The 16,968-nt window shown below is 41.3% G+C and overlaps 1 protein-coding gene across 6 annotated transcripts in view; it reads left to right on the top strand.

The window, feature by feature from the left end:
• CARS2 (cysteinyl-tRNA synthetase 2, mitochondrial) overlaps positions 1-16,968 on the top strand; it is a 172,153-nt gene that overhangs the window by 71,794 nt on the left and 83,391 nt on the right. For all 6 annotated transcript variants that reach the window (XR_011026171.1, XR_011026170.1, XR_011026169.1 and 3 more), the window contains exons 3-4: positions 1,650-1,767; positions 6,553-6,624. Coding sequence is in view for 1 of the 6 variants with exons in the window: in XM_068268045.1 (XP_068124146.1) it covers positions 1,650-1,767; positions 6,553-6,624 (190 nt within the window). In the remaining 5 variants the exon portion in view is untranslated. The remainder of the gene's footprint in view (positions 1-1,649; positions 1,768-6,552; positions 6,625-16,968) is intronic.

The raw sequence follows: 16,968 nt of genomic DNA, 5'->3' as shown, positions 1-16,968 counted from the left end.
GCTTGTTGATATATCAACCTGGTTTTGTGTCTGCTTAGAGGGAGTGGATCCACCAATGGCTCCCCCGGTTTTCTAAAAATTTTTTAGCTACTTTTATCCTTTTGGCGCCTCTGTTCATTTCCACAATGCATACAGACTTTTCAGACTGGTTGGTCCTCATCAGTGCATGACTTGGATTAATATGGATCTACCTTATACCTCATAGAACCATATTAATCCATGCCATGCACTGATGAGGACCAGGCAGTCTGTAAGCATGTTGAATTAGTTTGGCTCTGCACAATTAAAGGGAACCAGAGAGGATGAACTATACATACCTGGGGCTTCCTCCAGCCCCATACGCACGGATCGTTCCCACGTCGCCGTCCTCCGCTGCCTGGATCCGCCGCCACCGGGTCTCGTCATTGCCGCAAGTCGGCCGGCGGACGCGGCCAATTCTCCGCATCACAGGGTGCTCTCCCCACACAGATACGCATGTGGCTGGTTGCTGCGCAGCCGCATGCGTACATGTATGGAGGGAGCCCCTGTGATGCGGACAATTGGCCGCGTCCGCCGGAAGTGACGGGCCCGGTACGGGCGGATCCAGGAAGCTGAGGACGGCGGCGTGGGAGCGATTCAGGCTTATGGGGCTGGAAGAAGCCCCAGGTATGTATAAAATCCTTGCCTTTTTTTCACCCCTCGTTCCTCTCTGGTTCCCTTTAAAGGATACCACAACTGAAATGTGACATAATGAGATAGACATGTGTATGTACAGTGCCTAGCACACAGATAACTATGCTGTGTTCCTTTTTTTCTTTCTCTGCCTGAAAGAGTTAAATATCAGGTATGTAAGTGGCTGACTCAGTCCTGACTCAGACAGGAAGTGACTACAGTATGACCCTCACTGATAAGAAATTCCAACTATAAAACACTTTCCTAGCAGAAAATGGCTTCTGAGAGCAAGAAAGAGGTAAAAAAGGGGAATTTCTTATCAGTCAGGACTGAGTCAGCCACTTACATACCTGATATTTAACTCTTTCAGGCAGAGAAAGAAAAAAAGTCTATCTCTATCTCATTGCATACAGACTTTGCAGACTATCTCATATGTCTATCTCATTATGTCACATTTCAGTTGTGGTATCCTTTAACAAGCTGACACATCGTTGCATTGCAGCGATTCCAGAAGAATGTTTAGCTTTCAGGGGCAAAAAAGGGACACCTTCCATATTCAGCATTGATGCATTGTGGGAGACCTCGCATGCTTACTCCAACCTGAATAATCACAAATGCCTTCTGTTTTGAAGAGACACATTTTTGTTTTGCAGCAACAGATAATGGAACCCCATAGTTCCCTCACCTAGGCACACTAAAGCAATGATGCCCTCCCTCTTCATCTGTAAATACACATCGACTTCTCCAGTTCCCCTATTGCATTCATCCCACATGCCCCTACCTGAACTCAACCCCTTGATAGCAATACAAGTGCCTATCGATTGTTGCCTCTGTTAGGAATCTTTATAGCTGTTATAGAACATATTTGCTGCTGTAGGGTTGTTTTTGAGAATACATTGTTAGGATTTTGCCTTTGGCTCGGGTTACCGCTGAAATTAATTGTTTAGGCAGTTGTATTCTTGGACATTATACAGATTTTAATTTTCATTCTCTTTCAGCTCTTATGTACGTTTTGATGTAATTCGAAGGATTTTAACCCAGTTCTTCGGCATAGATGTTGTTGAGGTGATGGTAATTACAGATGTTGATGATAAAATAATCAACCGATCTAAACAGGTAAATGCCTTTTTTTTTTTTTTCTTTTTTTTTTTTTTTGCTGTGAGCTGCCATTGTTTTCTGTACTAACATGAAGCGCTTCAGCGTATCCTGGGGTTTATTTTTCCTACACTATGACTGAGACATAACAAACTGCAACAATATGGGGGGTTCTCTCACAGAATATTTCAGGCAATAAAGCATACCCGAGGTGACATGAGATAAGCATGTATGTAGAGTGCAAAACATATTAATAATCAGGCTGTTTTACGGGTGTTCTTTTGCTGCCTGAAAGAGTTAATGTTTACTCACGGAAGTGAGAGCTTCTGTCTTGTCGGTAGCTTGTCAGGAATAATGAAAACATCACTGATAATAAAATTATAGCCATAAAAGTTTTCCTGGCAGAATACAACTGCTGAGAGCAGAAAGAGATAGTAAAAGGTCAATAGTTTCTGTATTTTACTCTGGGACACTAAATAGGGTCACACTGAGCAGAGGCAGCAAAACATTCAATTTACTTTGTAAATGATTAAATATAAAATAAAAACATGGGATATAAAAAGGTCATTTTTAGGAATAGGAGGATAAATGCAATTGTATATCTTATCAGTTTATTTTCACATCGGGTTCACTTTAAAGTAAAGCTGTCCATAGACATGATGGTACAGTGAAGATCCACTTACTGAAGGATAACTCCTGTAGAAAGGCAGTGGTTTTGTGCGCATGCTTGCCCATCCAGTGACAGCCATCTCTTGTGGGCACATTAGTGGTTATCATGGCATGTCTAGTTTGAATAATGTAATACTTCTCCCAGGATTAATCAGCTAGAGTGCATCTGCAGAGGTGTTTAGTAACTTTATCATTATCTTGTCCAAGTACTGTATACTCACATTGAATGCAAAGTTGTTCTGTCCACTGGCTGGATAATCTTTCTAATGTAGTGGGAGGTCTTCTTCCTCCATTTCCATAGTTCATTGACATGTGATACATTTGTTAACTGTAAAGTAGCAGATAAATAAACCCTTAAATTTAATACAAAGATTTGACATGCCAGAAGACTTGTTATTCTGTTCAGCCACTCTAGATTAAAGGGGCACTATGGCGATAAATTGTAAAATTTAAAATCTGTGCAAGCATATACAAATAAGAAGTACCGTACGTTTTTTCCAGAGTAAAATAAGCCATAAATTACTTTTCTCCTGTGTTGTCACTTATAGTAGGTAGTAGAAATCTGACAGAAGCAACAGGTTTTGGACTAGTCCATCTCTTCATGGGGGATTCTCAGGGATTTATTTATTTTCAAAAGCACTTAGTGAATGGCAGTTGCTCTGTCCAACTGCCAAAAAAACTGTGTAGCGAGCAGGAAAGCTGGCCAGCATCATTGTTTAAATCCTTTTTAAAGACAAAGACAAACACTTATATTGCGCTTTTCTCCTGGCGGACTCAAAGCGCCAGAGCTACAGCCACTAGGACGCGCTCTATAGGCAGTAGCAGTGTTAGGGAGACTTTCCTAAGATCTCCTACTGAATAGGTACTGGCTTACTGAACAGGCAGAGCCGAGATTTGAACCCTGGTCTCCCATGTCAGAGGCAGAGCCCTTAACCATTACACTATCCAGCCTGTCGGCTGGATATATAAAAGGGAATATATTAAGTAAAAAAAGCCTTGCTGAGAATCCCCTATGAAGGATGGACTGAAAGAGTAACCTGTCGCTTCTGTCAGATTTCTACTACCTACTGTAAGTGACAGCAACATAGGAGAAAAGTAATTTATGGCTCATTTTACTCTGGAAAAAACATACTTCTTTATCTATGTTTGCACATATTTTAAATTTTACAATTTTTTTGCCATAGTGCCCCTTTAAGACTGGCCTGACACAAGGCATAATCCACTTGATGACTTTACTTTCCTCCTGCAGGCTGACAATACAGCTTGGTCACAACTCTCCTCTAGCGGGGCACTTTACTTTGATGAGATCATCATTTTGCTGTCTTTTGCCATCAGGAAGAATGCAATATAACATTGACAGCACTTTGTAATGCAGAAAAGTTTTATTCACTTATAGCCTATGCCTTCTCTATCCAGACTTTACTCTTTACAAAGGATGTTAGAGAACTAATATATCAGTAATGGGGGGGGGGGGGGGGGGGGGGGTGTAACTTTTTAGTTTTGCTTTTTAGATTTACCTTTCATTTTATTTTAACCAGGGTTATCCCAGGTGATAACAGATGAGCCTTATTATTATTATTATTATTATTATTATTATTATCGTTAGTATTATTTAATCTGGAAGGAGTTTGTATGTTCTCCCTGTGTCTGCGTGGGTTTCCTCCGGGCACTCAGGTTTCCTCTCCCATCCCAAAAACATACAGATAAATTAATTCGCTTCCCCATAAATTGGCCCTAGACTACAATACATACACTACACGATGCATACATAAACCTATGACTATGGTAGGGACTAGATTGTGAGCTCCTCCGAGAGACAGTTAGTAACGAGTATATATACTCTGTACAGTGCTGCGGAAGATGTCGGTGCTATATAAATACTAAATAATAATCATTTAATAATTTCAGACTTGTTTTATTCAAAATAAAAGTCAGCGACAGTTTCCCCTACAACATTATTATTTAGCTTTCACTTTTTTTTTAGTTAGAAGTAATGCTGTTTATTTTCAAACTGTAATTACTGAAAACCGAGGAAGTTATATTTTCCATTTTCATCCTTTTCTCTTTAAAATGCATAGGAAATAAAATAATTGCTGAAGGAAAGAAGAGCAACGAAAGAAAGTCTAGTTTTTACCCTTCAAAAAACAATATAAATATCACTAAGGTGTCATAAGTAGAGAAAAGGTTATTGATCATTAAAGGGGCACTATGGTTAAATAACAGCTTATAATATCATTTAATATAAAATATGTGCAATTCTAGCAATGTTTAACACATATATTGTATCAGGATAAAAGTCTATTTTAATATTACATTACCCTTAGTTAGAGAAGAGTCGCGTCGGCAGAGGAAATTATCTGACGCCAAATCAGCACAGACCATTGTGCATTAGGAGGCAGTGTATCAGCTTTTTGAGCTGCTGTTTTAATCCTCCCCTCTGATATTTCGTGAGAGGATTCCTCCAACTACTAACGGCTCCCTCCAGCAGTTTTACTACTCATCTAAGCCGCCGTACGTCTCAGGACATTGACGTACGGCTCTGATGAAAAAATGCAGGACACAGCTACATCGCAGAGAGCTGGTCTCCACAGCAACGGATAACAATATGTATCCGTTCCTGAGCCAGCTGGGATGCCTCAGCGGGGAGCATTTTTTCATCAGAGCCGTACGTTATTGTCCTGAGACGTAAGGCGGATTAGATGAGTAGTAAAACTGCTGGAGAGAGCCGTTAGTAGTTGGAGGAATCCTCTCATGAAATATCAGAGGGGGGATTAAAACAGCAGCTCAAACAGCTGATACACTGCCTCCTAATGCACAATGGTCTGTGCTGATTTGTCGTCAGATAATTTCCTCTGCCGACGCGACTCATTTCTTACTAAGGGTAATGTAATATTTAAATAGACTTTTATCCTGCCACAATATATGTGTTAAACATTGCTAGAATTGCACATATTTTATATTAAATATTATAAGCTGTTATTTAACCATAGTGCCCCTTTAAATAAGGGCATAGCTAAAGGAGGAGGAAAACGGACCTAGATGCGAAGTGGTTAAAGACCACCTAGGGTGTGCTCAAGTATAGATTTACTTTGCTCCTTGTTGGAAATGAAGTTAGGATTGTGATTAATAAAGGCTGCTGCCACCAAGCTGAGGTCAGGTCATTTCAACAAAGGTAAGGGTGGCCATAGAGTGTCTATTGAAAACCCCTAGGTTCTACTAGGTTGTAAATTAAAGGTAGCAAAATATGTGGCGTTGAATGGTAATGTGGAACAGGTTTATTGAGAATAGATGTTGTTGTGGGGTTTTTTTTTTTTTTTGTATTTTTTAATTCAAAAAGTAAAAGTGCAAAATCACAATTGAACAATAGATGTTCTTGAAAAATCTTAGATATTGTTATTTTAAGTTGAGGGTAATAAAGACAGACTATCCCTACCATATTGTGGTTGTCTGACTGCAAGATGGGAAAGTGATAACTACTTTTAAAAAGTGTTAGTTATCGTTAACCTGTCATTTCTAGCATTCACAACCGGAAAATAGTGCAAGGTGCATTGTCTCTATATGTAATTGAGATATCATATTCTGCTGGTGTGGCTTAAATTTAATTCTGATTTCTAGCTTTGGTTACTGTTCCTTATACTTTACTCCTTGTAGTGTTTGTTAAAGCATAGGGTTTCTCTATGATGTTCTTGTATTGAATTACAATTAATACCAACAAATTCTCTTTCCAAGCTACCATTGTCATAGTGGCTGTTTTTGTTTGCAAAATGCACTTGGATTTAATGAGTAGGTACCTAATTCCACTGGGTAATGCATCAGTTTCCAAATCGGGTGGGGCACCGGTGCTGTTGCAAAGCTGAATCCCTATAGCTGTGCCATGCACGGTTATAGGGATTTAGATGCAGCCTGTAAAAAAGGCAGCTGGCACAATAATTATTTTTTTCTTTCACTGGGGATGGGGGCTGGGGAGGGCACACTCAGTTGTGGATGCCGCTTATTGATTTCAATAGGCTGCAATTCTGCGTCCAACGTCGCATGCAGAAAACAGCAGCGATTCGCGGCTAGTGAGGCCCTAAACGAGCAACTATTCATCATCCTTGTGGTATTAAAAACATGAATGCCTTTTTGTTTTCCTTACAGCTTAACATGTCTCCTGTATCTTTGGCTCGATCTTATGAACAAGAGTTTAAAGCAGACATGATGGCATTAAAGGTAAGACTGTCAAAACCTATAAGTGCTTATATGTGCATTGAAATGGTGGCTGGCAAGCAACATGAAGATACAATAGACTGCTACTTAAAGTAAGTCTGAAGTGAAAAAAAAAAAACACAGATACTCTCCTAATGAGAGGGGGAAGGCTTTGGATCTTTTAGAGCCTTCCAGTTCTTCTCACAGTGCCCACGTTACAGCCCTGGTTCCCCCGTTAGCAGGCTCCGACCGGACCGATGGGTCAGAGACTGCTTACTTCTGCCGATGTGGCGACTTCGGCAATCTTCAGGAAGCCGAGCACTTCCAAAGATGGGCTGCTCCGTACTGCGCATGCACCAGCATGCTCACTTGCGCATGCACAGTACGGAGCGGCCCGTCTTCAGAAGCACTCTGCTTCAAAAGATTGCTGAAGCCTCCTACAGTGGCAGAAGTAAGCAGTCTCTGACCCATCGGAACGTAGGCACCGTGAGGAGAACGGGAAGGCTCTATAAGATCCAGAGCCTTCCCTCTCCTTAAGTGAGGGTTTTTTTTTTTTTTTTTTTTTTTTTTTTTTTCGCTTCAGACTTTAATTTCTGTCATAATGTGATGAACAACTGATATGAGATGCATTGAAACCTTTGGGTCTGATATATAGGTAAGCTACTTGCCCTTAGCTAACATTCAAATTTAAAGTACACTTGACGTTAGAAGCAAATATCGGCTGCCATATTTATTTCCTTTTAAACAGTACCAGTTGCCTGGAAGTCCTGCTGATCTATCTGATTGCAATACTGTTTAAATCCTACACTTGAAACAAACATGCAGCTTATTCAATCAGAAACCTTTGATCTGCACGCTTGTCCAGGGTCTTTATCTAAGTATTAGGGCCCGTTCAGACTGCACGCGTTTCCAGCCGCGTCTTGGAAACGTGTGCGGGAGGCCGACACGCACGACATCAAACAGTGCATAGAGTGCACTGTCTGATGTTCACACTGCATGCGTTCCGGACCTGTGCGGTCCGGGAACGCATGCTGCACGCAGATTTTGCAAAAACGCGCGGCTGTCCCATTTACTTTTCAGTGATGGGATCAGCCACGCAACGCATACAAACGCGGATGGCATGCGTTCGCATGCGTTGCGTTCCGCATGCGTGGCCGTCCGCGTTTGTAATGTGAACGGCCCCTTAGAGGCAGAGGATCATCAGGACTGCCAAGCAACTGGTATTGTTTAAAAGTAAATATGTCTGCCTCCATACCCCTCTCACTTAGTTGTGCTTTAAAGTGTACCTGAGATAAAGAATATGCAAGACTTCCTCCAGCCCCATGTAGTCCGTCTGCTCGATCACCGTCCTCCCGATCCCTTCTCCTGCAGTCTGGCCCGGTAAATTCTCCGAATCGTGCTCCTGTGGCCGGGAACGTGCACAGTTTTGTAACTGAGCTTGCTTGGAACATTCTGCATAATCCTGCATCAACACGGAACAATTTGCATTCATTGACCATCCCTAATGAGTTGTTAGTTCTGCAGATTTTATCTACCAGCACATATGGGTACATTTCTGTAACCTTTGTCATCAAGTTTTTGAAAAGATGCTAGCATTTCCCCCATCTCCATATTCTTTGGTTATGGAAGAAGCCATGTTCCTTTGTTAAACAGCTCTTTGAAACCTCTCAAGTTATAAGAATTTTTAAATGGAAATATGAATTAAAGAGGAACTTTGCTGAATATAACTTAAAAAAATTGCTTATTTTTTAAATATTGCATTCTAAATGATTTAGTTAGTGTTTGCCCACTGTGAAATTTTTGCTTACCAACTTTTTTACTTCTAGCAAGGTGCATCACTGCGGGAATGTTGGTTTGTTGTGTTCCGAAGTCAGCAGAATAAACATCTGGTCTCTAAGAGCACACGGGGTTAAACATCACAGGGAGGCGGGGTTACATACCAATATACAGCAATATGTAGCTGTAAGTAGTGTTTCTGACACTGAAACCAGGATAATTAGCATAGAAATCCTGAATGTAGTACATTCTTCAATATGTTGTTACACTATATCGTTTCCACCACAACTTGCAACTATTAAGATGGTGATCCACTTCTACTAACAAGAAATGTGGAATTATCAGATTACAGTAGAACTATGGCCATAAATGAGTTCTTGCAAAAGCAAAGTAACGGTTTATCCCTACTTCCTCCCTGACACTGTTCCCTTCTGCAGAGATCTAGTTGTACTCTCCTTCTTGGACAGGTGCAATCTTTGGAGCACAGTGTGTCTGTACAGATCACAGCTGCAGTCTTTGCTTCCAGACACTGCTTCATGCAGGCTCGTGTACCCAGTTTAAAGCACGCCTGATGTGACCTGGCACCTCATTCACTAAACTGTGGAAAAATTGCAGTGCGCAGGCAGCACACAGCCATTTTCCCATTACTACTGCTGGCAGCTTATTATTCCTCAGTGCTTTACTACTTTAACGTAAGATGATGTTCCCCAGTCAGGTTCTTTACTTTCTGTAACTACCCAGTGCACCAAGGCAATCAACACTCAGAGGTGGACAACACCACAATAAAAATGCAATGTGAGTGGACATTAACAAAACATTTTATCTGTGTGAATGAACTTGTAGGAGCTATTCTTAATGCTAACTACCATATATAACTGTGAAAAGGCCGACTAAGTGAAGGGCCCGCCTATCTGCAGGGGCTATTCCTCAGGCGACATGTGCAGTGGCCCCCGTATGCAGATTGCACCACAGAGCATGCTGCACAAGGTTGTCCTTGCTTGGGCTTGCATCCTTTGTTCTTCCTGCAGCTTCTGAACTCCCCACTAGAGCTTCAGGCTCTTTGTGGTCACATGACCGTATGCTCTGCGCTCTAGTGGTCAGTTCAGAAGCTACACAGTATGCTAGGAAGCAAGCTGGAGCGAGGACAGGTAGCTATAAATGCTAAAGCATTGCTCGTTGGTGCACTCTGAATCCACCGGGCACTTAATTGTGCATGGGGCAGTAATGGCATACTGGGACGTCGGCCAATCTGCGTTTTTATTGTCCTATTTTTTTTTTAAGCCAGAAGTGCATGCATGTGTGTGATTAGTGTTTGCCTTGGAAAGGCTTATTCGTGTATATGTGTATATATGATAACAGTTGCCATCTCATTTTTATTGTGGTCGTTACCCTGGCAATGCTTGCGTTACTTTGGCAATGCGGGTGTGCCAATTGGGCAACATAATGAGATAAGCATAGGTACATATAGCACTATCCCTACTAATAAATTCTGTAGTCCCTTTCTATTTTCCAGTACAAGTGTTAACCCCCCCCCCCCCCTTTAAAAAAGCAAACCCAAATAAAACAAACATGCTAGCTTTAACTATGTACATGAGCTGGTGGAATAGCGTGTCAATTCGGTACTTTCCTGAAGAGGATCTTTTCTGATTGAGAAAACAGTGGTATAACGCATACAATTAATAATTTTTATAAGGTTTGCTTTAATTTGGCCTGTCAGAGGTCACTGTACTAAGGAGGATGAGAGTATGTAATTTTTTCTCCACATAGATTGGTACTATCCTGGAAATACACTTAAAGCATATCTCTACTTTCCCTGGGAAAAAATACAATCCTAAACAAACAATCTCTGTTTTTCAAGTATTTTTTAACATGCTGCATTACAGTGACATGATTGTGGGTTTTATTCTGGCTACGTCTGGTTGGATTTATGTTAGGAACTTAAACTATATAGACCCATGTTTATCTCATCACGTCACATGTCAGTTTAGGTATGCTTTTAAAGTGAACCAAGCACCACTTGTTTTCTGCACCTGGTTTTTAATATCTATAGGAGCTGCCACGTCCGTCCCCACCCCCCTGCCCTTCTAGCTGCACATTATTTATCCGGGGAAGGAGTGAAGATGGCATCTGTGACTTCTCTAAAATATTTGAAGCATAGTGTCCTTTTTCTCCACCCCCTGCTGATGAAAGCTTTTGTTTTCTCTTTGCTAATGTGTGCAATAAAATAATTACATCAGTCCTTATCTGCCTGAAATTTCTGCAGTAGGGCAGGCCTCGGAAGTAAGGTAATAAGCTTATGCTAAACATTTAAATGTAAAATTGACGTTTTTTTTGTTTTTTTTATTAACGAGCCACATTGTTGGCATGTATTTTTGATGTGCTATTGAGATGTCCTGGGTGCTAAAAATGGTGCTTGGTTCACTTTAAAGAAAGTGGCTAGTTTGACAAATCGCTGTAATTCGGTTATTAATGGTGGTTTCTACCATTACCAACAAAAGTGCCTAGTCTGGAATATCTGCATAAAATTTAGTTTTTCACTTAATTTTAATATCTTTTTCCCAATAAGCTGTATTGGTACCAACACATTAGTCCATATCTTTAAATATCAATTGTGTAGACTGTAGACTACCGGTATTGCCATCATGTATGGAATAATATATACATTTTGAAAACATGCAGCAAAACAAATTACAAAATAAACAAATATGTGAATGCTTGGTTTCTAAGCAACCTGGCAGCATAAATAATTATGGTACACAGTGAATAGTTCAGTGTAATGCTTTTGAAATGTTTCTAAATATTTAAAATATTGTTAGGATTATGGTTTGTAAGATTGTTTCCAGTCTTGCAATCAGGAGAGTGAGGATTTCCGTGCAAAGGAATTTCCTGCCATTGATGCAACAAAGTGCATTTGACCACATATGCTCCATTACTGTCTGGGTGCCCAAAGCCTTGGCTTACATGGTTGTTCAGAGCCTATTGTACAGCTTACAAATTTACAGAATACTTTTATGTGCTGTCCTAGTCCTGTTTATTATTCTGTGACTCTAATTTAACTGTTTTAATAGCCTATAAGTCTCATGTATCGCCAAGATGAACATTGCTGGTCTAAACATTCTCAAGTTATTTAGTAAAAATACAAAAAAGCTTTTCTAAAGTGTGACGCCTACCATCTGCTCATGGGACACGTGAGCTGCTGGTGAACTTCCACATTCCACATAGAAGTAATTGCATCCATTCCTGTTACCACTATGGAATGGGGAGCTGGGTACCTATGCACAAACACCACCATTGTAGTATTTCTAGGAACGAGTGAAACATGAATGATTGGACAAGGCTTTCCAGTAGCAATCAGCCAGCTGTTTTTGCAAATCTGTAGAAATTACCATTGATGACCCAAAAAACTATTTAGATTAGAATTACTCACCATACAGTGAAAATATGGTATGGGAGCAATAGCCATTAAATTAGCTGAAGTCGTTATTATAAGTACAGTTGGTCAATGAGTGGCTAATAATTCTGGCTCAGGTGCAAATGTAATGCAAAATGTATTCGGCTTGGAATTGGGTTAATTAATATTGAAAAGGTGCAACTGAATTGGCCTAATCCAACAGATGCGCAATACGGCTATAAGATGGGGGCGTTCTATAAACAACTTTTATGGCTAGATGCTTTTGAAATGCCAATAAAGAGTGGTTTTAATCTCAATGGCAACATGGTGGAGGCATAGTATAACCATGTGAGTACTATCCAGTAATGGTGAAGGCATAGTATAACCATGTGAGTACTAGCCAGTAATGGTGAAGGCATTGTATAACCATGTGTGTACTAGCCAGTAATGGTGGAGAGATAGTATAACCATGTGAGTACTAGCTAGTAATGGTGAAGGCATAGTATAACCATGTGAGTACTAGCTAGTAATGGTGAAGGCATAGTATAACCATGTGAGTACTAGCCAGTAATGGTGAAGGCATTGTATAACCATGTGTGTACTAGCCAGTAATGGTGGAGAGATAGTATAACCATGTGAGTACTAGCTAGTAATGGTGAAGGCATAGTATAACCATGTGTGTACTAGCCAGTAATGGTGAAGGCATAGTATAACCATGTGAGTACTAGCCAGTAATGGTGAAGGCATAGTATAACCATGTGTGTACTAGCCAGTAATGGTGAAGGCATAGTATAACCATGTGAGTACTAGCCAGTAATGGTGAAGGCATTGTATAACCATGTGTGTACTAGCCAGTAATGGTGGAGAGATAGTATAACCATGTGAGTACTAGCTAGTAATGGTGAAGGCATAGTATAACCATGTGAGTACTAGCTAGTAATGGTGAAGGCATAGTATAACCATGTGAGTACTAGCTAGTAATGGTGAAGGCATAGTATAACCATGTGTGTACTAGCCAGTAATGGTGAAGGCATAGTATAACCATGTGTGTACTAGCCAGTAATGGTGAAGGCATAGTATAACCATGTGAGTACTAGCCAGTAATGGTGAAGGCATTGTATAACCATGTGTGTACTAGCCAGTAATGGTGGAGAGATAGTATAACCATGTGAGTACTAGCTAGTAATGGTGAAGGCATAGTATAACCATGTGAGTACTAGCTAGTAATGGTGAAGGCATTGTATAACCATGTGAGTACTAGCCAGTAATGGTGGAGAGATAGTATAACCATGTGAGTACTAGCTAGTAATGGTGAAGGCATAGTATAACCATGTGAGTACTAGCCAGTAATGGTGAAGGCATTGTATAACCATGTGAGTACTAGCCAGTAATGGTGGAGAGATAGTATAACCATGTGAGTACTAGCTAGTAATGGTGAAGGCATAGTATAACCATGTGAGTACTAGCTAGTAATGGTGAAGGCATAGTATAACCATGTGAGTACTAGCTAGTAATGGTGAAGGCATAGTATAACCATGTGTGTACTAGCCAGTAATGGTGGAGAGATAGTATAACCATGTGAGTACTAGCCAGTAATGGTGAAGGCATAGTATAACCATGTGAGTACTAGCCAGTAATGGTGAAGGCATTGTATAACCATGTGTGTACTAGCCAGTAATGGTGGAGAGATAGTATAACCATGTGAGTACTAGCTAGTAATGGTGAAGGCATAGTATAACCATGTGAGTACTAGCCAGTAATATGGAGGCATAGTGTAACCATGTACTAGCCAGTAATGGTGTGACTGGGACTGCTTGCTAATTATCAGTTGTGTGTTCATATTGTACCTAAACTTGGGAACCCAATTGCAAACTAAACCTTTAAGTCCGTTCCTCTTACACAAAGTTGATTCCTATTAAAGAAACCTTTATTTTTCATGTCTTTCGGTCTTAATAAATGTCTCTGAATGGTCTACAGGGCTGCTTGACCTTGATATGACTCTGTTGTACAAGCAAACTACTCTCAGGACAGCTCAGAGATGCATATAACTCTATATTATAAAGAGCACTTGTCAGACCATTCTCTGCTGTACAGCAAAGGTAACTTGCAACATTTCCACAAAGCAAGAAGGCAGGCTCCATGCAATGGAGAGAGCAGATTTTGCTGATCTGACCAGAAAGAGAAGATGACACTGCAAGAAGATGTCATTTATGCAAAACGAGGAAGATGTGGAAAAAATGGGAGGAAAGTTTTTATTCCTGAACTGATTTAAGTTTAATAAGGTTGGCTTACCTGGAAAGCTTCACCACTTCTGCTTTAGTTTTCTTTAGCATAGCTTTGTTTTACTAAGGGGGGGGGGGGTGGGTCTCTTTCAAATTCCATGATTCCTCCCATGTTGCGAGAAGCACTTTATCATCACCTCCATAACCACTTGTGTGTTGATAGGAAAAGTAAAATGAACTACTTTTTTCTTTTTGTAAGAAAAATGTGTCTCCTTGCAGTTCCTCTTTGAAGAGCACTTGACCCTAGGCAAAGCTGTTCAAGGTAAGCACAACAGTATGTTCATGCTGGATCCAGATACCTCTGTGGGTTTTGTTTCTTTCCTTAATCCCTCCTTTAAAAATGTGACTTTTTGCTTGACGTACCCCTAAATTGAGAGGGATAAGCAGGCTGCCATATTTGTTTTCTTTTAAAACATACCAGTTGCTTGACAGTCCTCCTGATTTGTAGCAGTTTCTGAATCACACACCTGACAAAGGCAGTGTCAGAATTACACACCTGAGACAAGTATGTGGCTAATCCAGTCGGACCTCAGTCAAATGCCTGATCTGCATGCTTGTTCAGGTCTGTGGATAAAAGTATTGGAGGCACAGAATCAGCAGGACAGCCAGGCAATTTGCATTGTTTAAAAAGGAATAAATATGGCAGCCACCATATCCCTCTCAGTTCAGGTGTACTTTAACCCTCCTGGCGGTTAATTTTTTTTGCCATATTGGCAAAAATCCTTTTTTTTAATATTTATTTTTTGTTTTTGTTTCATGTAAAGCTACCAGAGTGGTAGCTACATGAAACACCACTAGAGGGCGCTTGTGTCCCTCTAGTGCGATCGTCGCCGGCATCAATAGCAAACGGGAACGCGTATTTAACGCGCTCCCCGTTTGGCTTCTCCTGTCGCCATGGCGACGATCGGAATGATGTCATGGACGTCAGCCGGCGTCCTGACGTCAGACGCCTCCGATCCAGCCGGAACTCATTGGTCCGGGCAGCGCAGGGCTCTGGCGGGGGGGGCCCTCTTGCGCCGCTGCGTGCGGGCGATCGCAGCAGAGCGGCGGCGATCAAGCTGTACGCGCGGCTAGCAAAGTGCTAGCTGCGCGTACAGAATTTTAAATGGAGCAAATCGCCCCACCAGGGGCTGAGATATCTTCCTGCACGGCATAGCCCGAGCTCAGCTCGGGCTTACCGCCAGGAAGGTTAAGTCACATTTTAGACAGGAAGAGGCAAGCTTGGTGCGACATTCCCTCCCATCCCCTTCTGTTGCCTGCCCCATTCACTCACCTTAAAGAGGTTCTAATTTAAAAAAGTTCCCCTGGGGGGTACCTACCTCGGGAGGTGGAAGCCTCAGAGTCCCAATGAGGATTCCCCCTCCCCTGTAGCTGCAGGCAATCCAGCGCTGGCTCCCCTAAAGTGTCCCACAATCCTGGCTCGACAAGCCTGACAAGGCTTTTGATATATTTACCTTCCCTGGCTCCAGCGGGGGCGCTGTTGCGGCTCTCAGCACGGAGATGGGCGAAAATAGCTGATCTCTGTTGGGTACGCTCTATTACGTAGGAGACTTGCGCCTGTGCAGCAGAGCGGCCTGACAGCGATCGGCTATTTCCGCCTATCTCCGAGCAGAGAGCCGATACTGCGTCTGCGCTGGAGCCAGGAAGATAAATATTTACATCCCCTCCGTTCCGGGAGCTTTTTCGCCGCCGCCGTGGGATAGGATCCGGAGGCTTTCCCCAACCGAGGTGAGTACCCCCAGGGGAATTTTTTCTCGTTACAGGTTTTCTTTAAGAAGAGGAAATGGAAGCTCGCCTCTTCCTGTCAAAAACAAAATTGACTTTATTTTTATTTTTTTAAGGAGTGATTACAGGGACCAATAAGATGAATGGAAAACTCAGAGATATCTGGATTCAGCAAGAACATACCTCTGTGCTTACCTTGGGTAGCTTTGCTTCGGGTCAGGCTAGCTACAAGTTCCAGTCATATGGTTTGTTTTGGTGACAGCACTATTACTCAACAGGTCATCCATGGTGTGCATACTGGAAATGACCAAGCTACTCCTCTAGACCTGTCAATACATAGGAGAGAAATGGCATGACACTTGAATCGTTGGGTGGGGCAATGCTACTCCCTCCTAGAATATGGTCTCATGGCAAATCATTGTCTCGATGAGGTGAAGCACAAGCCTATACAGCTGTTTATACAGTAAATCGTATCAGCTCCAAAACCACTGATGTATTGAGAGTAAACAAGCTTCATTAATGAGGAAGCCGTATTACAAATGTTCCTGAACTTAAGTGGAACTTGATTTATTTTTCTAAAGTGTATATATTTGTTTTTGCATGCTTATTTCAAATGTTTTTACAGCCTATGTGCAGCCAAAAACAAAGAAAAGAGAGGCCCTCTAGTAAAGCACCACTCAGCTAGTACTTCATCTGATCACAAATTAATCTTTATTTATACACATTGAAAAAAGCCACAACGTATAGTTCATCAATAGTAAATCAATCCACATATACAGGATCTTCTCAAAAAATTAGCATATTGTGATAAATTCATTATTTTCTGTAATGTACTGATAATCATTAGACTTTCATATATTTTAGATTCAAATACACACAACTGAAGTAATTCAAGCCTTTTATTGTTTTAATATTGATGATTTTGGCATACAGCTCATGAAAACCCAAAATTCCTATCTCAAAAAATTAGCATATTTCATCCGACCAATAAAAAAAAAGTGTTTTTAAAACAAAAAAAGTCAACCTGTGGCACTGCTCAGGTGATATGGAGGCCCAGGATGCTTCAATAGCGGCCTTAAGCTCATCCAGAGTGTTGGGTCTTGCGTCTCTCAACTTTCTCTTCACAATATCCCACAGATTCTCTATGGGGTTCAGGTCAGGAGAGTTGGCAGGCCAATTGAGCACAGTAATACC

This window comes from Hyperolius riggenbachi, chromosome 2, assembly GCF_040937935.1.
Source record: "Hyperolius riggenbachi isolate aHypRig1 chromosome 2, aHypRig1.pri, whole genome shotgun sequence".
Classification (NCBI taxonomy): Eukaryota; Metazoa; Chordata; class Amphibia; order Anura; family Hyperoliidae; genus Hyperolius; species Hyperolius riggenbachi.
Note: the sequence above shows the minus strand (reverse complement) of the source record. Positions and strands in the feature narration are given on the sequence as shown.